The following is a 23,755-nucleotide window of genomic DNA, read 5'->3' on the forward strand; positions in this document are numbered from 1 at the left end:
TATTTCGATTGCTGATAAAATATATTTTTTGAGTAGATTAGTTTGCCGTTAAAAAAAGAAAAAAAAAGCCCAACCAATCCCTTTGAATATTGAGGAATAGAGATGAGTAAAACGGAAACTGGTACCGCTAGTACCAGATTTTGAGTTTTCGGTACCAGTATTTCCTGAATTTGCATGAAACACCGGTACCGAACCAAATATTTTGGTACCAAGTATTTTCAAATTTCGGGTTTGATATTTTCGAGATCGATACAAGTACTGTCCCGAACTCATCTCTATCTTGGAGCATTACTATTCAGCTTCATGGACCATTTTGAAACTATCCAAAACATGAAGGTGTTATCTATCAATCAACATAACTAAAAGGACCTCCATCCTTCCTAATAATAATATTAATTAATATTCATATTAATAATTAATAATATTAATATTTGAAGCTCCCCTAACCACCGGTTAACCGCATTCTACATCAACCAATATTTTCAACCTCCATCACTCATCTCTCATTTCCAGATATACAAATACAAATACAACACACTTTGCAGATCCCTATAACTCTCATCACACCTACAATTTCAGATCTAATTCGTCAATTTCCTGCATAATTTGATGCTCTTCTCGATTAATCAGTGTAAGTTCATCAATTAAACTTATACACTATGTGTGGGACGTGCGACTGTATAATAACTGATTAACTGAATAACTGAATAATAACGGATTAACTGAATAACTGATGCTTGCTCTGTAATTAGGTTTTGTTAAACAGTGAGATTGAATCTACTGAAGGATTAGAATATGAGCAATTCAATAGGACACAGTTTGCTTCAATCGACGGTCATTTTAAAGCATCAAAGTCAAAGAGATTCGTCTACGTGCATTGCCGGAAATACTTTGATTCAAGCTCAAGCGACTTTGCGGATACGGAAATCGTCCTCGTCTTCGTTCGCTTTGACCTATTTATTAGCCAGTGGTTTCCGTGGCGGCAGATTAACTGTGAGGAGATCGCGATCGCAGACGAAGCGTTTGGTTTCCGGTCTTGTGCAAGCGGTTTTAGCTACTGATCCGACTTCTGAGGTACTTCTGAGTGAAACGTATACCAAATTCCGCTACTGCTACTGCCTATGTAGTCAATGCGGAAAAATATCATATATAGTTATTGCGGTGGGATATGGTAATTTTAATATCATGCACAATTTATATACATAGCAATTTTAGTATACTCTCCTACGATTAACAAATTAACCTTTTGCAACTTACGAAACACTAACAATTGTAGCAAGTAGGAACTAATTAAGACTTAAAACACTAACATAAAACACTAATAACTGGCAATTGAGACTTAAAAGCTGATATTGGGAAAATCGGTGATAAATCAGTCAAATATTGGTCCAATATCAGTCAAACATCTGTCAATATCGCCGATATTATCGGTACCGATATTCTGCTAGAGGTCCGATAACCGCTATAGCATTGATATTGACTGCATAGGGTACCAATGAAAATACCGAAACCGAATGGTACCAATATCAAAAACATGAGAACTGAGTTCTAATAATGGTGCCGATTGTGTTCGGTACGGAACCGGTATTCGGTAAACTATGTTCATCCATACTTCTATTTCATTTTATTATCAATTCAGGGATTTTGATATGACTAACAAGTTACATGTTCTGAAGTGGGTTATGGCAATTGTGTGTTATTATTTCCTTTTTTTAATGAAATTAGGATGATAAATTCATGCTTATCTTTTAATTAATTGTGTTTATGAAGGAATTAAAGATAAACAAAGAGAGTATGTATTTTGAAATTTAGATGTGATGCCAAAGGGCACTGGTGAGCTAATATCTAGGGGTTATCTTTTGATCATAGGTTTTGCCTGCGTTTTACATAATGAATATGCTGCTATAGATGAAAAGGTTCTAAAAGTATTATGATATGTGATTTTATTGTCCACTAATTGGCCATTCTGGCCAAGAAAAGGGAATACTATGAGCACATGCACCTAGTAAAGTGATCTGCTAGAAGTGTGTCCTTCACTGCTTGCTGATAAATAAACTATTGATATTCTTAAAAGATAAAACAGGAGGGCTATGGTAAAATTTAACATTGTTTACATAAAGTATTAGATGTACAAAAGCAGCTTACACTTTTCTTTATGATAACTTATAGAAGACTCACACTTTTTCCCTTGGACATAGCAGTTTCATGTGAAGGGACCAAACATCAGGATTAAATATATACTCAAGTACTCAACAACCATCATGACATGTGACATGTAGAAGTCAGGAATTCCCACAAAAGATTTATAATTTAAACACAACCTTTGCTATTGATTGGACGAGATGCACTTCTGATTTTGCCACGAAACAACTGGTTATGTGTTGTAGTTAGGTCACTTAAGGAGATTAAACATATTGGATTGCTAACTCAGTAAAGTGATTTTAAGGTAGTAATCCATACATGAGAATAACCTACCATGAACCAGCTAATCAGCGATAAACTATGCCCAATGATTCTTTTAGTGTTAGTGAGCAATACCTTTTTGGATTTAGCCTCTAAGATTCCTGATATGTATCTCAGTGTCAGAACAGTCCTCCATTGAGCAGATTATTTGAGTTAAAACCTTATGAACAACTATTATTCCCTGACATATTTTGTCGCATGACTGAAACAGTAATTCGGGTACATGGTTTAATTGAATCTTTTTTTTCCCCTTGTAGCAGCTAGGAGAAAGGTACAATCTGGGAGGAGATATTGAGATGCAGGTATCTATGGAATAAAATATGAGATGACGATTAGGTTACTTAATTATAAACCTCAGTAGAATTTTATGTACTAAAAAATCTGTACGTCTTTTTGTTTACAGGTCGATGTTAAAGTCTCTTCTATTCCAGTGGTTGAGATTCAGCTCACTAACACTTCTGGCAATCTATATCTACATTGGGGTGGGCTAAAAAATATAAAAGAGTAAGATGTGACTCATGAAAATCTCTGTGATACTAACTCTACTAGGTTTGGATTTTATTTACATCCGTTCAAGATTTTATTCGTAACTTTCATGTCTCCAGGAAATGGGTACTTCCTGGTCATCGTCCTGAAGGGACTAAAGTATACAAGGACAGGGCTCTTAGAACTCCCTTTGTAAAAGTAAGCTACACTTTTTAGAAAAATTTTAATCTTTTTTTAAAATTATAGGGAAAGAAAAGTAAGCTACACTTAAATATTAAATTCTAGAGGTACCAGAATGGACGGGTCGAAACACGAGCTTGTGACAAAACTGTTACTTTTTTTATGTGCAAGCCAAATGGGTTGGTTGGGTCACAAACACTTTTTGTTCATTTTATTGTATTTGGTAAGTATTTAACTATAAAGCAACATTGTTGAACTAATAAGATTTTGTTTTAGGTAAAATGATTTAGGACATTGTAGGCTTTGAATGCACTTTAGGCGAATTTTGACCCGTTTAACCCATTTGACATGTTTCAGTTTTAGCTGGTTTTCTACATTTGACTCTTTATTAACAAAATACAACCTGAAAAACCGTTTTCATATAAATGGTTTGACTTTGAAATTGTCCTTCTACTAAAATTTAAATTGGTGACTTGGCCAATATACAAGATAATGCATGAGGAAAATTTCTCGTATTGTGGGTATTAACACCAATGATTTATTCCTATTCATCTTTTCCTCCTAGTCTGGTTCCAATTCATTACTGAAAGTAGAAGTTGTTGATCCTTCAATTCAAGCTCTTGAGTTCCTAATAGTAGATGAAGGAAAGAATAAATGGTAAGGCTATATCTTTTAGGCTTGTTGATGTTGAAGCGTACATTCAGTTTTACATTAATGGCCCCACCCTACTTCATTTAGGTACAAAAATAGTGGTCAAAACTTCCATGTTAAGCTGCGTTCGATGGAAACACCAGTTTCAAATGCTGTAATTCCTGAAGATCTTGTACAGATTCAATCTTTTTTGAGATGGGAGAAGAAGGGGAAACAAATGTATACCCCGGAACAGGAAAAGGCAAGTAAACTTTCAAATATCTTTTATGTTGTCTTAATCTTGTTTTGTGTTTGAACCTGTTTAAAAACAATGGCCTGTTTTATGATGAATATTTGAAGCATAGAACTATTATATACACTTAATACTTATCTTTTTGTTATTTAGGGTTAAATCCTCCAATATCAAAGCCTATTCTTTCTTTAAAGCCAAGCTGGCATTTCAAAAGTTACTTAATATGATACTAGTCTTACTAGATGTTCAAGCTAGACTGAAGAACTTATATATGGTGCTTCTGTATCTTGTAGAATACTTGCATGCCTGTTCTTTGCATTTGGTTACTTACTTACAATACTAAAATAATAACTCACAGATGGAATATGAAGCAGCTCGTGCAGTGCTATATGAAGAGATTGCTAGAGGCAGTTCCTTAGAGGACATACGCACAAGATTAACCAAAAAAGATGGTGCAAATTCTAAACAAGATACTGATGTTTCCAAAGGAAATATACAAACTAAGGTTCAAAAGCCTGTGGAGAAAAAACCTTACTCCACTCAAAGGATTCAGAGGAAGAAAAGGGACGTCATGCAACTTCTCAACAAACATATTCCAGTTTCCATAAAGCAGACAGTGGAAAAAACGCCAATGAAGCCAAAAACATTTTCTGCAGTAGAACTTTACTCTAAAGGCATAGAAGAACAAAGTGATATAGATATTCTAAACAAGAAGACATACAAACTTGCTGACGAGGAGCTTTTGGTAAGAATTTATTACTTTATATGTGTTCAGGAAAGCAGAGATGGCAAAATGGGGTAACTTTTTGGTACGGGCTGGGATAATTAGTTATTTACAAATAACTAATGTTTCAAATATGATTAAAGATATACGATTTTAATAATGATCAAATTTTTTGAGTAAAATGGCTTAGGAAGTTTTATGCATGAAAGCCGCTTTGGGGGACTATCTACTCTTTTGAACTGTTTCTTTTTCAGCTTGCTTTTCTTTATTTGCTGTTGGAAAAAAATGTATGTGTACCCTAGTAGTCAACTTTTTTCATTATGGCCACACATATACTGATACAATTTACGGTCCACCCCAAGTATGTATAAGGTTTTATTTGATACCAATTTTGGCCAAAACATGCTTGATGACGAAAATGCACTTAAAACTTAAAAGTTTTGCAAATACATACTTTTGATGGGGTGCCAGTTTTAAAGGCTAAAATTCTTTTCTTTCGAAAATAAGTATCCCGTGTTGTCTTTTAACATGTTTTTGGCCGGATTTGGTATAAATGAAACTAGATGCATACTTGGGTGACCTAGAAAGTAGGCCACATACATTTTCCCTTTTTATACCTGTGAAGAGCAAAAAAATTCCCTGAATTGACTAATTCACAAGGAAATGGTTGAGGTTTGCAACTCTACATGAAAGTAATTGCATTCCATCTAAAACCTTTGTATGCTGTAGGTGCTTGTAACTAAGGCTTCTAGTAAGATAAGAGTTCATTTGGCTACAGGCATAAAGGAGCCACTCACCCTTCACTGGGCATTGTCAAAGAAAGCAGGGGAATGGCTGGCAAGTTTCTTAGTTAAAGCTGGTTGATATTGCATCAAACATTTGATGATAAAGCTAATTATTGAGTACTAAATTGATGCGCGCATTGTAGGCACCACCTAATCATTTATTACCACAAGGGTCTACTCCTTTAGCTACAGCAGCTGACACACAGTTTTCTACTATCTCTATTGATGGTGCTACTAACAAGGTCTGCCAAGAGAAATCCTTTTTGAATACCTGTTATATGAAGGTCCTATTGTTATTAATATTTAATATTACAATTATGGCTGCTTTGTTGTGTAACAGATACAGTTGTTTGAATTAGAAATTGAAGAGGGTTTTGTCGGGTTGCCATTTGTTCTTTTTTCTGGTAATAAATGGATCAAGAATAATGGTTCAGACTTTTATGTTGAATTCATTGGACCCAAGAAGGCAACAAAGGTTCCTCTCTATATAATCTAATTAATTACTATAGTTTACATGCATTTTTTTTTGGAAAAGTATATATATCATTAAACTCAAAAACGATTACAATAAAGTGGCAGGAAAGCGGGCAACAAGCTGCGCCGAAACCCCCATAATTCTTCCATAATTTATTGTTTTCCTATTTTAATTCTTCCATAATTTTTTTTTCTGTTTTCCTGTTTTTCTTATGAAGGATGCTGGTGATGGGAAAGGTACCGCTAAAGCCTTGTTAGATAAAATAGCAGGTCTGGAAAGTGAAGCACAAAAATCTTTTATGCATAGGTCAGTAACTCAGTTAATGTCACCTGACAAGATTTTTGATTTTAACCTTTTACTTCAGATTTTTTTTATATTTATGTTTACACCTGAGGGTTTGTTTTTAGATATCATGCTGTTTATTCCACACGTTCTAGTATTGTCACTTGCCAACTGAGAAATCTGTGAAGATGTAAACTGTGTTTTATAATACTATCATTTACAATGATTTTCTCTTTAAGACATTTTATTAGAGAAAAGCTATACATAGTTAGATTTATTTATTGTATTTAGTAATGTTTGTCGGACCCTTTAGATGTTCTTATTACGTTGTATTCCATATATAGGTTTCCCTAAAGGGACAAGGCTCATCCATTTAGTAGATCCGAATCAATAAAATAACTGTAACTAACTACGTCTATATTCTGTCCCAAAAATCCCATATCTGCAACACAACACTGTAAAATTGATACTTCTATTGTAGGCTAAGAATGAGGGAGGTATGCTATCAGAATTTGTACATTTAGTGTTTGGATCTTGAGCAATTTGCTAGGTTTCATAGGAGCTATTTATAGATTGATTGAAAAATTTTAAGGTGTCAAAATGAGCCACATTATATTCATGGTTTACGCGTCTTTTTATAGTGAAACCTCCTTTTAAGATGCTACTAATTGTGTTAATTATTATTATTAATCATGGTTAATGAATTCTTCCTGCACTTCCCAGATTTAACATTGCGGCAGATCTAGTGGAAGAAGCTAAGGACATTGGTGAGTTGGGTCTGGCAGCAATTCTTGTATGGATGCGTTTTATGGCCACAAGACAGCTTATTTGGAATATAAACTACAATGTAAAGCCACGGTAATGTCTCCAACTGAACTTTCTTTACAAGTGTATTCACACTCATTTCTTCTTTGAGCTACACTAGAGGTGGCAAATTGGGCAGATTGGGTAATTAGGTCAGACGTGCCCCGCCGAATTGACTACTTTTTGTTTAGAAAATTTACATGTATATTGATAGTTACTGTGATTAATATAATATAAAAAACTGTATTATTACAGTAAAGCTATTTCTAATAGAACAATTCACAATTAGAAGGTTTGGTGCATTAATAACAGAATTAGGGTGACTTTTGACCTATAAAAGATAAATGGGTCAAAATGCCCACATTTAAGCTGCATCTTCAGTGGTTAGATGTATCATGTGTGTACATTACAAATATTTGTTTTCCCACAAAAAAACACCTTTCTCAAACTTCCTGATTTTGGCGTTGTCTAAACTCTTAATGTCTATGTTTGCTGCAGTGAGATAAGCAGAGCTCAGGATAGGCTCACAGACTTGCTTCAAAACGTATACGTGAATTATCCACAGTATAGTGAACTTCTGAGAATGATCATGTCAACTGTCGGGCGTGGAGGTGAAGGGGATGTTGGCCAGCGTATCCGTGATGAAATCCTAGTCATCCAGGTGGCAAAAATTTTCTTTTATCATTTTTGTGTCATTAAATTTCATAAATACCTCTTTTGTCAAAGCTGATATTAGTTCACCTATTTGCCAATTGTAGAGAAATAATGATTGTGCAGGAGGAATGATGGAAGAATGGCATCAGAAACTACATAATAACACCAGTCCTGATGATGTTGTGATCTGTCAGGTATATTGCATGTTAAGATACTTTATATTCTTTGAGTCTTGTAACATGCCTGGAATGTTACATGTTGTTACTCACGTTATTGCAGGCACTAATTGATTATATTAAAAGTGACTTTGACATTAGTGTTTATTGGAACACACTGAATACGAATGGAATAACAAAAGAACGACTTCTAAGTTATGATCGGGCCATTCGCAATGAGCCAAAATTCTCAAGTGGCCAAAAGGAAGGCCTTTTGCGTGATCTGGGAAACTACATGAGAACATTAAAGGTTTGAACTCTTTGCTAGTATTGTTTTTGTTGCATAAAATGTGAATGCAAGTTAAGTTGTCTTGTTTTAGTCATAAAATGAGAACATTAAAATACTTTTTTGTCTTGTTTGGGTCACTATGGGGTGTTTTCATCGATAACCCAAACAAGACAAAATCTGTCTTTTAGTGACTGACTCGAATGTATTACAAAAGCAATGTCCCCCCCCCCCCCCTCTTCTCTATCTTAGCACAATCTTCTGCTGGTTCTCAAATCTGTCTCTCATTTGGTGCAGGCAGTTCATTCAGGAGCAGATCTTGAATCTGCAATATCAAACTGCATGGGCTATAAATCAGAGGTAAAGATATCTTGGTCTTCTCAACATGATACTTTAAAATAGGGTAACAATCCTTGTTTCTAGCAATAAAACCATTGAACTTTCCAAAATAATTGATTTGAGGTAGCCAACTAATATAAAATTTGACTTAAGGTAGTCTGATCCAGTTACCAGGTCAAAAGTGGTGATGTGGCAACTGATGTGTTGTAACTTGACCACATTGACTTATTTCTGATGTGGTTTCTGGAAACTGGTTAACTTAGAAGATCATGTTAAGTCAAAAGATTTCGAATGTTCAGTGGTTTTTATTGGTGAAAACAAAGTTCATTACCTGAAAACAGAAATCTTCCTAAAGCACATTGAAATTTATGCGATTACCCTGAGTTATTATGCTTTAGATAAGCGCTACCTCTATTTCTTTCTTTCTTTCTTTTTTTGTTAATTCTAAAATTTCAGGGTCAAGGATTCATGGTTGGGGTGAATATAAATCCTGTTTCTGGTCTGCCATCTGGATTTCCGGTAATTATTTTTGAGCAAGGAATGAATTTCTTGAAATCCACAATTTCTGTTCAATTCACAAAGATTCATGCAGGAACTTCTTCAATTTGTTTTAGAGCATGTTGAGGATAAAAATGTGGAATCCCTTCTTGAGGTCCAATGCTTACCTTCAATCTTCATGCAAATAAAACTACAACATATTATTTTCTCTTGTCATAATAAATGAACTATTTCTTTTTCCATCTAGGGACTACTAGAGGCACGTGAGGAACTTAGGCCATTACTTTCCAAACCAAATGACCGGCTCAAAGATCTTCTCTTTTTGGACATTGCCCTGGATTCTACTGTGAGGACAGCCATTGAAAGGAGCTATGAGGAGCTGAACAGTGCTAAGCCAGAGGTAAATCATATATATCACCATCTTTTATATTATTGTTTGTTTAGTTTGTAATAAATATCTCATGTTTCACCTCAATGTTTTGGCAGAAAGTAATGTATTTAATCACTCTTGTTCTCGAGAATCTCATACTCTCATCAGATAACAATGAGGATCTGATTTATTGCTTAAAGGTAGTTTTAGTACCCTGTGTAATCATGTTACTCCATTCTATGTGTTGAAGATGGATTATAAAATGAGTAAAATGCATAAAAATATAACATACTAGACAACAAATTTTAGTTAAGGTAACCAACTTTCAAAAGTGCTAACTTGGGGTAAGCCGACCTGATTGCCACATCAGGATGTTGACATGACAGTATACATTTTGGTCACTTTGACCATGTTGATCGTTCTCTTGATGTGGCATTGACATGGCACCCTGATATGGGATATAAAAACCGATCCCTATATATAAACTTTAACTTGTTTGTTCATCCAAATAGAAATCAGGCTGAAGTATGTTGCCTTTTTATGCATTTTACCCTGGCAAAATTGTTAGATTCACTCAATTTATTTACCAGTTAAATTGTATGTCTTCAGATATGAAATAATATGGAAATAAACTTTTGGGAACTATTTTGTTATAAAAGTTGGTTTTTTTCATTTCAGAAGGCTAAAACTCAATTGGGGTTGAGTGGGTCTGGTTTCTACTGATTATCGCTTATTGCTTTAAAATTACTAAATGCCACTTCTTTGCTTCTGTTTGCTTTAAAGGGATGGAATCAATCACTTGTCATGTTGGAGACTGGTGATGGTAGTTGGGCATTATATGCAAAATCAGTACTTGATAGAACCCGACTTGCACTTGCAAGCAAAGGAGAGTTGTATCATCAACTTTTGCAACCTTCTGCCGAGTACCTTGGGGCCCGACTAAATTTGGACCAATGGGCGGTATATGATCTCGAGTTATCTTCTCTTCTTTTAAATCTGGTGTTGTGCTATAATTTTAGGATTCAAAATACAGTGATTGTTGTTGATATACTGTAGATAGCAACTATAATAGTTGAATAGATGTAAATCATGTAAATGCTTGATTAGGGGAAAGTTAACGTACAAATTAAATTAACGTGCTAACGGTGAGGATCAAGTAGTGTCATTATATTTACAAGTAGTGTAAATATAATTGCACTACTTGATTCTCACAGTTAGCTCGTTAATTTAATTTGTATTTGATCCAAACCCTACTTGATAATATAGGGCTGTACATTAAATTTTCATTAAAAATACAATTATAAAACATAGTTATATTATTTTTAAGAATATGTTTTATAATGCGATAGTCATAAAAAAAATAATATAAAAAAACTAGACACCAATAAGATGCCAATATTGTGTTCATCTTGAATATACTGAAGATAACTTTTAAATGGTATTAACTTGTTCAAAGGAATATTTTACTTTTTGTTACATATAATTGTAAATGCATTATTTTTTTTTAAATAGGAATCAGTAACTATCAATAGAAAAGGGGGCAGTTGGTAAGTTTTTGGTAATTAAGCCATAATGGGAGGGTATATTTATGAATGTATACGTGGTTATTATTTAAAAGGGTATTTATGTCATTAGTTAAATTGATGGCATCAGTATGTTTAATGCATTTCCAACTGAAGGCCTAGTTTTGGCATGTCTCCCATAAGGCCAAAGGTTGAAAACATCATTTTTGTGGCTTTATGCAACTTTTGTTAATCCACCTTGCTCTTCAAATCCTTGCAGGTGAGCATATTCACTGAAGAAATGATTCGTGCTGGATCGGCTGCTTCTTTATCATCATTGGTTAACCGACTTGACCCTATTCTTCGCAATGTGGCTCATTTGGGAAGGTTGGTTTTACATCCTTTATGGTTAATCAAGTTTGCAGCTTATGATGTCATTCAACTTCTCTTCCTGTGGACAGTTGGCAGGTTATCAGCCCGGTTGAAGCTGTTGGATATGTTGTGGTGGTTGATGAATTACTTTCTGTTCAAAACAAAACTTATGAATTGCCAACTATTTTAGTGGCAAGGTCTGTGAGGGGAGAGGAGGAAATTCCTGATGGTACAGTTGCTGTAGTAACACTTGACATGCCAGATGTTTTATCTCATGTTTCTGTTAGAGCAAGGAACAGCAAGGTATTGGTCTAACATGAAAACATCATTACCCTTGGAATCATGGGCGGGTCAGGTAGCAGGTCAAAATGGGTCAGGTAGCGGGTTAAATATGGCTACAAAACTATATATTGCAACAATAAGTTTTCTGAGTAAAACGATATAGGAGGTTGTATGCAATAAAAATACATTTTGGCTACCTGTGACATGTTTGACCTGTTTCCATTTTTAAGTAGTTTTTTTTATTTATGATACCCATATAGCCTATTAGAGCAATGTGTCAAATTTGCCACCTCTACCTTTGAGGCATTCCTTCTGAAGATGATTCATGTTTTCCTTGGTAGGTTTGCTTTGCAACATGTTTTGATCCCAATATTTTGGATGATCTTCGGACAAAACAAGGAAAATTGTTGAAACTAAAACCTACATCAGCTGATATAACTTATAGGTAATGCCTTGGTGCTTAGTAAAATAATTATCTCATCTTACATTCGTTTCAATTGTTCTTATTCAACTTACTTTCCCTGCCTTGTGTGTATGATCTTAGTGAGGTGCAAGAGGGAGATCTAAAGCAATCAAATAACACAGAAGAAGTTGGTCAACCACCAAACATAAAATTGGTCAAAAAACAGTTTGCTGGTAAATTTGCTATATCGTCTGAGGAGTTCACAAGTGAAATGGTTAGTCTTTCGCTATCACTCTTATGTACATTATAAGATTTTCTTTATCCACTAACATATAGTGTTTATTTTGTATTTCACTCTCTTTAAACTTTTTAAGGTTGGAGCTAAATCGCGTAACATTGCTTACCTTAAAGGAAAAGTCCCATCTTGGCTTGGCATTCCTACTTCAGTCGCGTTACCTTTTGGAACTTTTGAGAAAGTTCTTTCCGATGAACTAAATCAGGTACTCCATATCTTTAAATTTTGAGAAAATTTTAAAATTTGTGAATGAAGTTTAGTTTATAAAGAATGCATTAAATTTACAGGGGGTGTCTGCAAAGTTACAAGTATTGAAGGAAAAATTAGCAGCGGGAGACTTTGATGTCCTTGGGAAGATCCACAAGACAGTTTTGGAGCTTGTTGCACCACCCCAGCTGGTAACTTCCATATTATCGTTAAATTATTAGTTTTGCAATGGTCAAAATTGTGAAAATGAGAAAAAAAATGCTAATGATGATTGTTATTTCAGGTACAAGAGCTGAAAAACAAAATGCAAAGCTCTGGTATGCCATGGCCCGGGGATGAAGGTCAACAGAGATGGGAACAAGCATGGATTGCTATAAAGAAGGTTAGTCTTTTGAAAGTTTAAGGTTTTTCTTATCACTTCGCTTACACACGAGGAATGGATTTGGTTGTCATTTTCCAGGTTTGGGCTTCAAAATGGAACGAGAGAGCGTACTTCAGTACACGAAAAGTGAAGCTAGATCATGACCTCTTGTGCATGGCTGTCTTGGTTCAGGAAATAATAAACGCTGACTATGCATTTGTTATTCATACCACAAATCCATCTTCAGGAGATCCATCAGAGATATATGCTGAGGTCATTAAAAAATATTAGCATTATTATATTGGCCTAAAACAGCCCCATGTATCGGATATATATCTTTCCTTTGTGCTAACAGGTTGTAAAGGGACTTGGGGAGACTTTGGTTGGAGCTTATCCAGGTAGGGCTTTAAGTTTCATTGCCAAGAAAGACAACCTTGATTCTCCCAAGGTACATATTATAATTACTGCAGTCTGTTTCCAAATTTCATTTTAGGTATAAGTTAATTATCAAAAAGAATTAAAAAGATAATAGCGATGATAACAAAGGGGTCAAAAGCGGTCTGTTAGGCCTGTCAAGTGTCAACACTTTCGTGTCGATTTTCCTAAGTTTGATAAATATATAATGTTGTGAACATGATTACTACAAAAACTATACAATTAAAGCAATATATTCTTGTAATATATAGAAATATTTGAGGTTGTAAGCATTTAACACTTTGCGACTTTCGACCTTTTGACCCGTTCCAGTTATTATTAATAAAATTTACCTGTTAGTCCGTTGGATATAACCTGGTTGTCATCATTTGCAGCTGTTAACCATGTTAAATTATGCAGGTTTTGGGTTACCCGAGCAAGCCCATTGGGCTTTTCATAAGAAGATCCATCATTTTCCGATCTGATTCCAATGGTGAAGATCTAGAAGGCTATGCCGGTGCAGGACTTTATGATAGGTAAACCTTCCATGAAAATTATATACAATAATTAATTCCATTTTAATGTTCCAACATTTTTACCTTCTAGATAAAATTTAGAGCTAATTACATTAAAAGATAACCAAGTTAAAAATAAGAACTTAATATATACACTGGAAAAAGATATAATACTGATAAATATCTTCCTTTTGTGCAGTGTACCTATGGACGAAGAAGAAAAGGTTGTACTTGATTACTCGTCTGATCCATTAATGATCGATGGAAGCTTCCAGAAGTCAATTCTCTCAAGCATTGCACGCGCAGGAGATGCTATTGAGAAGTTATATGGATCTCCACAAGACATTGAAGGTGTGGTACGAGATGGGAAGATATATGTTGTCCAAACAAGACCACAAATGTGATTCCATTCGGTACATGTTGACTCGGCTTTGATTATTTAGTCCATACAAAACTCATATATAGAAATATAAATAATTATAAGAATAAATTTGTTATAAGGTCAAATTGTTGTTATGAACATAGTTTATTTATCTTCTCAATTAAATGTAATCATCTTTGTTTAGTCATCCTCATGCCATATTAGTTTGGTACTAGTTTGTAAAACATATATTACAAGAATTCATACTTCTATAATATTCTCTAATAAATAGAATTCGCTACCGGAAAATTCATATGACCTCATCAATATCGTGCTAACCAGATGGCCTTCATCCTTAACGGCAATGTAGGTTCTTCATCTTCATATCATGCCAAGATAACTTCGTCCCCCCTTTCCCCACTTTGGACATTCATACGCAAAGTTACCAAGCTCATCGCACTTGAAACATTTGGTGTGGCTCTTAAGTCTTATCCCGACGAAACCATTCACCAACTTGACCTTTCCCAGACCCTGACCTCTACCTTTGCCACGTCCAAAGTCTTCTCGATTCGTACTCCTTGACCATCATTTGGTTGGAATCAAACATCTTTCTCAACACGTTATTAACAACCCTTCAATAACATCTGTTGGAAATTTTGGACAATAATTAATATTGATTAATACTTGTTACTAATAAATAAATTAGTAATGTGTCCAAATTAGAGTAAAGATGAATGCGATATCGATACTCTAAAGCGTGTAGTTGAGAACTTGAACATTGGTAAAAGGGAAATGGGTTTGTCCCACATTGGTAGAACGCTCAAGAGCTGCCTTAGTATTTTTGTGTAGTAGGGTTAGGTAGTGTGACACTTGTCATTGTCTAGTGATGAGTCAGTAGCCTACATGTCACTTTCTGGAGAGTTTAGTGCCACAAGCTGCCATGTGTCGATAATTGAGGTGAGTCAGCACGCCAGGTGTTAGCGCTTGAGCTCACCTCAGTTCTGTGAGTGACACGCGTCCGATGACACATCACACTTCCTTGCTATAAATAGGTGTGTGGGAGCATTTTAGATAAAAACACCACACACCGACACACCGACAAACCATATCAGTCACGACCCGAATGCACACGCAGCCCCCGCTCGTTTACCATTCACATAGAACCAAACGGCTTCCTGGCAATGATACGTTCTCTCAATTCCAACTCTCATTCGATCCCGAACTCGCGTTACAAATATAGTTCCGGTGCTAGGGTAATCTCGGCAGTACATACTGCTTCGGCTGTTGTACCCTGGGAAACAGACGGGCCCGCGGAGGTGGCCTGAACTCTGTTTTAAGGGACCTCGGTTTAACAGAAATCCTCAGCCACAACCGGGAACCACAGTGTGTTCAGTCTTGCAACTAGGAAGGTACGTATGGCTTCATATGATCAAGACGTGTTCACCGAATGAAGGAAGACATGACTCGATGGTGATGCTCGGGTCTCGTTGAATACAAGCTAGACGATGTGAGTGTTGTTACGGTGCGGTTTCAAGAATTTGTTATTAGAGCACAAGTCAAGGTCCTCGGTATGAATCAAGATATGTATATATGTTATATTTCATATTATTTTCGTTTAAATTTGTATACTGTTTATGTACTACAATTTCCAAGTTTTATAAAAAAATTATTTATTTATTTTATTAAATATTATTTAATAAATCGTGACCATGTCCTACAACATCTTCCTAAATTCCAATACCAATAACATCTGGACTGCAAACCCCATTAAACTTTGACTTCTTATCACTATCAGGTCGTAAGCCACCTGTAATTTACTTTAAAATAAAACAAGAAATTATGGACAAATAAAGAAATAAACAAGTCTCCTATTAAGTATTAAAGGTGGAATGGATTACAATCATATATGTGTTGATAATCATTAAATATCTTGGAAAGATTATTAAATACTAATTACTTCAGCATTTATTGGTCATAACCCAGTATTTAATTCAATTGGAAAAGTTGTCAAACTCCCTATATCAAGTCAAATTTTGTTCATGAAGAACAACACAATAATATACATACAATGAGGTCTAGTTACTGTCATGAGATTATTCCTTCTCTCATTTCCGCTCTTGTGTGTTCTTTCTTCTTGTTTTCGCCCATTTACGTTGTGAAGGGTATCGAAAACTTATGGCAAGAAAACGAAAATTCAATGTCGGGTGACGAGTATAAGAAGATGAAACTGATAAATTCTAGCGTTAGGAAGATCAACAAGCCTTTTGTTAAGTCAATTCAGGTAACTCTTAAGACTCTATTTGATGTTTTATAAAAACATGTGTTTGTTTATTATTATTATTATTTATATTTTTTATATTAATTATTAATTTTTATTTTATATAAGCAGAGCCCGGATGGTGATATAATAGATTGTGTTTTGATTCATCTTCAACCAGCTTTTGATCTCCCTGAGTTAAGAGGAACAATGCCATTGGTATATTTAAGTATCTTTTTACGTTAACTAGTATTAAAATTATTTTTATGTTATGCTAAGTAGCGTGCAAACTAGGGGTAAACAACATTGTGAGATATGACCCTGGCTTGTCAGGGTTCGAGTCCTGATCTCACTCGGTTTTACCGGCTTCTCGCTATCGTGCCGTTTGGCGGGCGTGGGGGTCGGGTTTTATCCGGGGAATCCCTCAATAGGTGGACCGCTAGGGGCTCTGTCTATCCGGACTCGTGGCCGGCTCGGGCTACCTTTAGCCAATGGGGGCCGCGTACGAAGTATCCGGCGTTACTTAGTTGGTCGTTCCAAAAAAAAAAGCAACATTGTCATTTTCTTATTATTTTGATATTTGAAGATAATTATATAAAGTTAATTTATTTTTATTGTCAGGGGTCCCCTGGAGTTACCGAAAGAAGATGATAATAAGACAATAACGTCAGAAATCAAAGCACTTGTGGAGTTCAAATGGTGAATCATGTCCAAATGGAACAATCCCAATAAGAAGAAAAAGTGCAAGTGACATATTAAGATTTCGTTCTATTTCTAAATTTGGAAAGAAAATTAGTACCAAAAATGACTCAAGTGGCTCAAGGCGTGAGGTAACTGGTTTTTATTTTTTAATCCTAATTAGAATTGATTTTAATTCCTTTCTACTATTTAGAATGGGATATAGTTATTAAAACATCTTAGTCAAACACAAAGTTATGGTTTTTTAACAAATTACTTTTTATCCATTCCATACATTTTATTCTTTTTTGACTCTATATTTAATGTCTATAAATATAGCACCCTTTTTCAATCACCAATACCTAAGTTCGAGCCATTCGGGCTACCAATCATCAATACCCGAGTTTTAGCCCTAAGACATAGCTTCAACCGTCCATTATTAATTTACCGATTCCATATATTCAAACCCGAGGCAACCATTTATATATTTTTTAAATAAAGATAACACATTAACTGTAATTTATTAGCATAACCTAAAAAATATGGATTTTTAATGAGTTCATAAAATTAAAGAGTGGTATTAACTTCTGTTTTGATAGCCAATTTTAACTGTGAGTTTGGCCGCTTGGACCGGAAATCACCAGTGTCTTTGATTTAGTTACTAGCCAATGGACGAAACACAAATGAATTGATCTATTTTGAGTAACTGGGTGAAAACCGTTACAAACTAGCCAGTCTGAAAAACATTGTCATATACATGCCTTAATAAGAAGGAAATTAAACATAACATTTGCCATATATTATTATCCTGACAAAAGTTTAATTTGTGGTTATTGTTTGTTTGCACTTGATAGCATGCATTGGGATGTTTATTGGGAAAAAAATATCATGGAATAAAAGCCATTGTAAATGTGTGGGCTCCAAATATTGCAAATAAAGATGATTATAGCAATTCACAAATTTGGGTTATATCTAGGATTCCCAATCATGATGTCAACGTTATTGAAGTTGGTTGGATGGTACTTCATTTCCTTACATTTTATATTTACTTCATTAGTTCATTTTAATTATCTTTTATCATGATGTCACAAATTCTCAAAGTAACATACTCTATCTATATATTTGAATTAAAAACATCATTTTTCTTTAAAAATGTTTATGTTTTAAAAATATCTCATATCATATTCTCTATTTTCTATCTATATATATTATTCACAAGTAAAAACCCTTATTTTTTTTCCTACACACATAACTTTATTGTATATTTTAGAGTATGAAGAACCAGATGTGAAAGATAAATAAGTGAAAAACTATATTCTGTTGCACACTCAAACACGTGCATGAACTTGTGTACATTTTAGATTTTTCTCATAATCTCTGAAGAGTTTATATAGTATATTACTATATTTAGTTATTAAGATATTGTTTGTGTGTTTGTTATTTCAGGTTTACCCTGGACTATTTGGAGACAAATCCCCTAGACTTTTTATTTATTGGACAGTAAGTCTTATTTTTGATAACTAACATTTTTGTAGCTTTTAAAATGTAACATTTTTTTCATTTGTTGGACTGCAGGGCGATGGGTATAAATCCGGATATACAATTTGTTGTGTTCAGGATTCGTCCAAACGAGTAATAAGATCACTGTTGGAGGAGCTATTGTCGATGTATCAACGTATAACGCTAGCCAGTTTAATATCAACCTAGGAATATATAAGGTAAATATTTTAATATTTAACACGGGTCATTAAGGGTGCTTGGCTGGTGTTAGACTCAAGTGGTTTGTATAAGCATATACTTATGACTTATGATTTTTGTTTTGATGTCGATATCTACAGGATCTGGAGAACGGAAACTGGTGGCTAAGTATGGATGGTGATCAAATAGGGTACTGGCCGTCGACTCTATTCACAGACCTTCGTGATCACGCAACGATGATTCAGTTTGGAGGAGAAGTGTTTGACAATGGAGTAACCGGTCAACACACTTCAACTCAAATGGGAAGTGGTCACTTCCCAGGAGAAGGCTTTGGGAAAGCTGCATTTATTTCTAACATAGAATTGATTGATGGGGCAACCACAATAAGCCCAAATTTGTCTGATATTGTTGTAGTGGCAGAAAAAGCCAATTGTTATGATGTTACAAGTGGGTATGAAGGCCTTTTTGATCATTATGTCTTTTTTGGAGGGCCTGGAAAGAGTCCAAAATGCCCTTGACAATTAAACATTTTCATGTATCAATTATCTAATATATAATAAACAAAAAAAAATGTTATTTTGCTTGAACTAGTGATCCAGTGTTGAGCAAAATTTTCTCTTTTTACAAGACAAATTTCTTTGTAGTTTGTGGGACTTGAACCTAGGGTTGTTCAAAAAGCTCGAGGCTCGAAGCTCGAGCTCGTGGCTCGCTCGATAAAAGCTCGAATAAAACTAGCTATAAAAAGTTGATTTGAAATATCCTTAGCTGATTTGGATCATTTTTGTAACCGAGCCAAAATCGACCCAAGCTCGGCTTGAGTTATGGCTTGACTCGCTGGCTCAATCTTAAGCTCGTTCAACTTCAAAATCGAGCTAGAGCCTAGCTAAGTTGCCTCATTTAATTTCGAGTCCGAGCTCAAAACCACCCTGGCTCGACTCGTGAACCAAGGACCTTCGAGTTTTCAAAAGTTTAAAATACTTTGTTTGTGTTACTGGGCCACCATCCCTAGGACCTAAAAAGATGTTAGTTTTGCAATGTTCTCTCTTTTATATAATTTGTTAGAAAAAACAAATGCATGATGCATCTTATAATCTTTTAAATATAGCCTACATATAACAGTATAGTATTTAACTTTTATTTAACATATGTATGGTGTATCTTATAATCTTTTTAAATTAATTATGACACCATCCGGTTTTCCAATATGGGTTGCCGGGTTGGCAGCTCCGACTACATGCAGCAATGACCAATCGGGTTTTCAACGGGTCTTATGTTCAACGAGCTAAGTACATCATAGGCTTATAACCTAAATGTATAGGCCTTCAGTTCAAAATCGTATCTTAATAATGTTTTTTGAACGAGAACACGAGGCATCACCTCTAAAAGGTATTTGATACTATCAAGTGAGGTAGCCCCACATTAAAAACATATCTTAATAATTAACACAAAACATAAACCTTAACTTTTATTAGTTTTTTACCACTGTTTTCCTAATGTTTATTTAACTACATCCATTTCAACTTTAATATAAACTTATATAAAACTGTTGGTCACATTTAATAAACTTAAATTAATTATACAAAAATAAATAATTTAGGCAATTAGGCATACCATACACGATACAAAATTTGTAGAATCAAACTCATGAGAATTTGCATTATGAAATTCAAAATGAAAACACAAAATCACAAAAGTTAATCCCTTATTGCTGCTTCAAGATCCAATGGCAAACAGCTGACTTTTAAAATGGAACTTTTAAAAATCTTTCATTCCAAACAAAAATTCATATAAATGTTAACAACAATAAAGCTTACTTGACCGTTATCTTTTCGAGCAAAACTTTACCTTCATCACTCAACTCGATATTCTCCATTTTGACCCGACGATGCATAACCGGACTCGTTTTTCCAGCAGCTGCATAAATCCTAATCAAAGATTCCAACACTTCACCACCAACAATATCATCAGCTTTCTGCAAAACCTTCACAAACCCTTCTGCACCATCAACGTCATTACAACCCTCGTAATACTCCATGAACTTCCTAATTATTGTTGCCTCCGGGACCCACTTTTTACCCATTGATGTACCGGAAGCAATTGCATTATCAAAGCAATTAACAGCAGAAACAATCTCACCTTTTTCCAAATGATAATTCAAGAAAAGTTCCCATGTTTTAGCATTAGGTTTTGCACCTCTCCTTTTTGACAACTCTCTAAGCTCTTCGGCTTTGTTAAATAAATCGGATTTAATATAAGCTCCTATAAGAACGTTTGCAATCCGAATATCGTACGACGGAGAACCCGATATTCAATCTCTAAAACATTTTTCGGCTCCTGGTAAATCGTTCAACTTGACCAAAACTTGTATCATATTTAGATAACTAATATTTGCAGTTTTGGTAAAAGCGAGCTTTAAGGAACGCCATACGCGATAAACTTCGATTAGGTTACCGATTTTCCCGTATAATGTGATTAAATGCTGAAATGCAGAAAGATTTTTGTGGGAATTTTTCTTTTCTAATTCTTTTAAAGTGTCTTCTGCTTTGCTGGTCAAACCAAAGTCGACATAAATTGATGCCAGATTGGAATAAGTAGTCCAATCTTCAGAAACTTGTTCATCCCTCTTTAATTCATTAATTACTCGTTCAACCGAAGAGATATCATTCAATGCAGCAACAGCCCTCATCCAAAGATTGTAGGTCAAAGTATCAAGTTTGACCTCGGATGCCTTCATTTCCATGATGATTTCTGGAATTCTTTCTGGTTGATTGGTTTTTTCGTATAGAGTCATGATGCAATTGTAGTGTACTGAAGTTAAAGTTAACTCTAATTCTTTCATTTTTGCAAACATAGACTCGGCTTTATCAGTCATTAACTCCTTGCAATAATGGTTAAGAAGTGGACCGTATGTGAAGTGGTTTTTTGATTGTTCAGGGAGATCAACAAAATAAGCTTCTGCTGCGTTTATTCCTTTTGTTTTGGCGATTAGATCGATGTGTACGGCTTGATCGGTGACTGTTTTGTTCATTCCCTTTCTGCCATAGTTTCTGACAGCTGTAAAATTATACGGCAATCAATGCAAAAAGGATGTGAAAACTAATAACCGTAACAAGTGCACTGAGATATATCTATAAAAGCTTCAAAATAGATGACTACAGATGTTCATAAAGCTTGCTAAAGGCTCAAAACTTAATGTTTATCTTAAACTATAGAGTACTTTCAAATGTCTACTTTTTAAAAGGGAAGAGAAAGTCGAAGTGAAAACTTCTTTAGATCTATTACCCAACAAGACTATAGGCTTATGTAGGAATGCCAATTAAGGTGCTGCTCTGTTTTTTATTAGTATCCTTCAACCATAAAAATGAACATTTCACACATCCAATTTGTTGCTTATACAAAAACCTCACTACTTAAAAAGCATAAGTTTTTTTACCCAAAAAACCTGAAATCAGAAATGACTATAATCATGCCTTTGTAACAAACTCTAAACTTGAGCTACTCATAAAACCTATGAAGACAAAATACACCAAATTCATCTATAGATAAAACCTAACAAATGGGCACAAGATATGTTTCTCAAGGTGTATAGATTTACCTAAGGTTTCTAACTTGAATATTTTAAGAAGGGTTCCTCACTTCCTCCATTGTAGTTACATTAATCAGAGATAGATATTTCTCATACACTTTTAGAAAGATAAATCAGTACACTGAAGTTTGGCTATGTTCATTCCTGATTTCTGAATACAATCTATAAACAAATACCAAAAGCCGGTCATGATAACTATAACAAAACTGGAAATGTTGCCCTAAAACAGTGATGGGAACCTTGCTCTAAGAGCTTTTCAATACTTTAATAAGTACGCTAGTGAAATAGTACTGCTGACCTCTACAACTGCTTGTGTATTTTACACATAAACTTAGATACAAATTAAAGCAAGCGTGTTCATCGAATAAACCGGAATTTTTTAATCCAAATCCTAGTTGTTTTAGTAATAAAGTTTAGAAATCAAGATATTATCATAAAATTGTCAAGCAGAACAGACTAATAATATCAAAACAATTTAACTCATAACAAATAATTAGGTCACATTTTTCAAGTAGCTGATAGCTCATCTTACACTCAAACCTTAGTTTTATAACTAATAGGTATTTGCATCTAGTGGTGGTGACTACATCTCGCATTACAGGCTTTTAATACTTTTTAGCGACTTTTCTACTCATATCATATATAAATTTAAGCCATTTAATTAACTATAAAACAAAAAAAACATACGAGTACTATGTGATTAATTGATACGTAAAAACTAACATATGAATACGGATGTCAAAAAAACACACCTAACCACTCTTACTAACCATTTTCAGTTAGCCAAATTAAATAAAACTATAAAAATTTGTGCTGTAAACCGTTCGCTAACAAGTTCATTTCGAACACGAACTAGAAATTCCGTTCGGATAGATATAGTTCACGTGTCCGATGAAAGCTTAATGTCTAGCATTTTACTGTTTTAAGTTCAAAATCCTATATCTAAACATCATATAATAATAATAATAATAGTAATAATAATAAGATGATGAAGAAGACCTTTAGAGCAGGCGCGTAGCGGTTGCGACTTCGAAGGATTTTGAGCGTGTGATTCACCTCCCATTTGTAGGCTTTCTTTCTGGACTTAATAAACTCATTCAAATTCTGTCGAACGCTAGCATCCGATCCGCCATCTTTGAGCAGGCGTCTGTAAAGAGCTTCTTCCAGATACTTCTTCGTGGATCTCTTCGTCAGACTCTTTGTTCTACCGAATCGTTGGATAAACAGTGAAGACGACATTGTATTATTATAATTATATTAATTGGATCAATCAAATCATATGGATATTGGCTTCGGAACCCTAATTGAAGGGTTTAGGTTTTAAGGGGGGTTTCGGGTGGTGGTGGGAACATGGGATCTAGGGTGCACCTTCGGTTATCTGGGCTTTTAGCCCAGTTTTCTATTGGGAAAATTCCCATAACCGTTTTTCATCCATCTTTT

At 34.7% G+C, this 23,755-nt stretch overlaps 2 protein-coding genes and 1 pseudogene across 4 annotated transcripts; 2 read left to right on the forward strand and 1 right to left on the reverse strand.

Moving 5' to 3' along the window:
- Nucleotides 1-778: 778 nt before the first annotated feature.
- LOC143544288 (alpha-glucan water dikinase, chloroplastic-like) lies at nt 779-14,165 on the forward strand. 2 transcript variants are annotated; one of them, XM_077036422.1, is made up of 32 exons: nt 779-1,074; nt 2,721-2,765; nt 2,867-2,967; nt 3,069-3,147; nt 3,695-3,786; nt 3,868-4,021; nt 4,371-4,757; nt 5,466-5,573; nt 5,665-5,763; nt 5,862-5,996; nt 6,214-6,302; nt 7,002-7,136; nt 7,581-7,743; nt 7,841-7,930; nt 8,016-8,201; nt 8,475-8,537; nt 8,973-9,035; nt 9,109-9,168; nt 9,262-9,414; nt 9,501-9,584; nt 10,168-10,344; nt 11,167-11,273; nt 11,348-11,561; nt 11,882-11,985; nt 12,085-12,217; nt 12,318-12,443; nt 12,526-12,636; nt 12,729-12,827; nt 12,906-13,079; nt 13,162-13,254; nt 13,641-13,756; nt 13,935-14,165. In XM_077036422.1, the coding sequence occupies exons 1-32, from the start codon at nt 796-798 to the stop codon at nt 14,137-14,139; spliced, it is 4,224 nt and encodes a 1,407-aa protein (XP_076892537.1). In that variant the 5' UTR covers nt 779-795; the 3' UTR covers nt 14,140-14,165. The 2 variants fall into 2 exon arrangements, with proteins under 2 accessions (XP_076892537.1, XP_076892539.1); XM_077036424.1 differs by having other exon boundaries at nt 789-1,074; nt 2,724-2,765.
- Nucleotides 14,166-16,164: 1,999 nt separating this feature from the next.
- Nucleotides 16,165-19,247, forward strand: LOC143544241 (protein neprosin-like). Its single transcript, XM_077036384.1, has 6 exons — nt 16,165-16,377; nt 16,486-16,572; nt 17,886-18,050; nt 18,478-18,531; nt 18,607-18,663; nt 18,870-19,247. The coding sequence occupies exons 1-6, from the start codon at nt 16,165-16,167 to the stop codon at nt 19,245-19,247; spliced, it is 954 nt and encodes a 317-aa protein (XP_076892499.1).
- A 1,092-nt stretch (nt 19,248-20,339) lies between these two features.
- On the reverse strand, nt 20,340-23,559 carry LOC143544260 (large ribosomal subunit protein mL101 (rPPR4)-like; annotated as a pseudogene). The gene is made up of 2 exons (XR_013137221.1): nt 23,315-23,559; nt 20,340-21,783 (listed from the first exon to the last, which is right to left on the reverse strand). The product of XR_013137221.1 is annotated as a large ribosomal subunit protein mL101 (rPPR4)-like (transcript).
- Nucleotides 23,560-23,755: the final 196 nt, after the last annotated feature.

The sequence above is a fragment of the Bidens hawaiensis genome, unplaced genomic scaffold (genome assembly GCF_021521415.1).
Source record: "Bidens hawaiensis isolate Kalapana, Puna unplaced genomic scaffold, B.hawaiensis_p1.1 tig00013505_1, whole genome shotgun sequence".
Lineage (NCBI taxonomy): Eukaryota > Viridiplantae > Streptophyta > Magnoliopsida > Asterales > Asteraceae > Bidens > Bidens hawaiensis.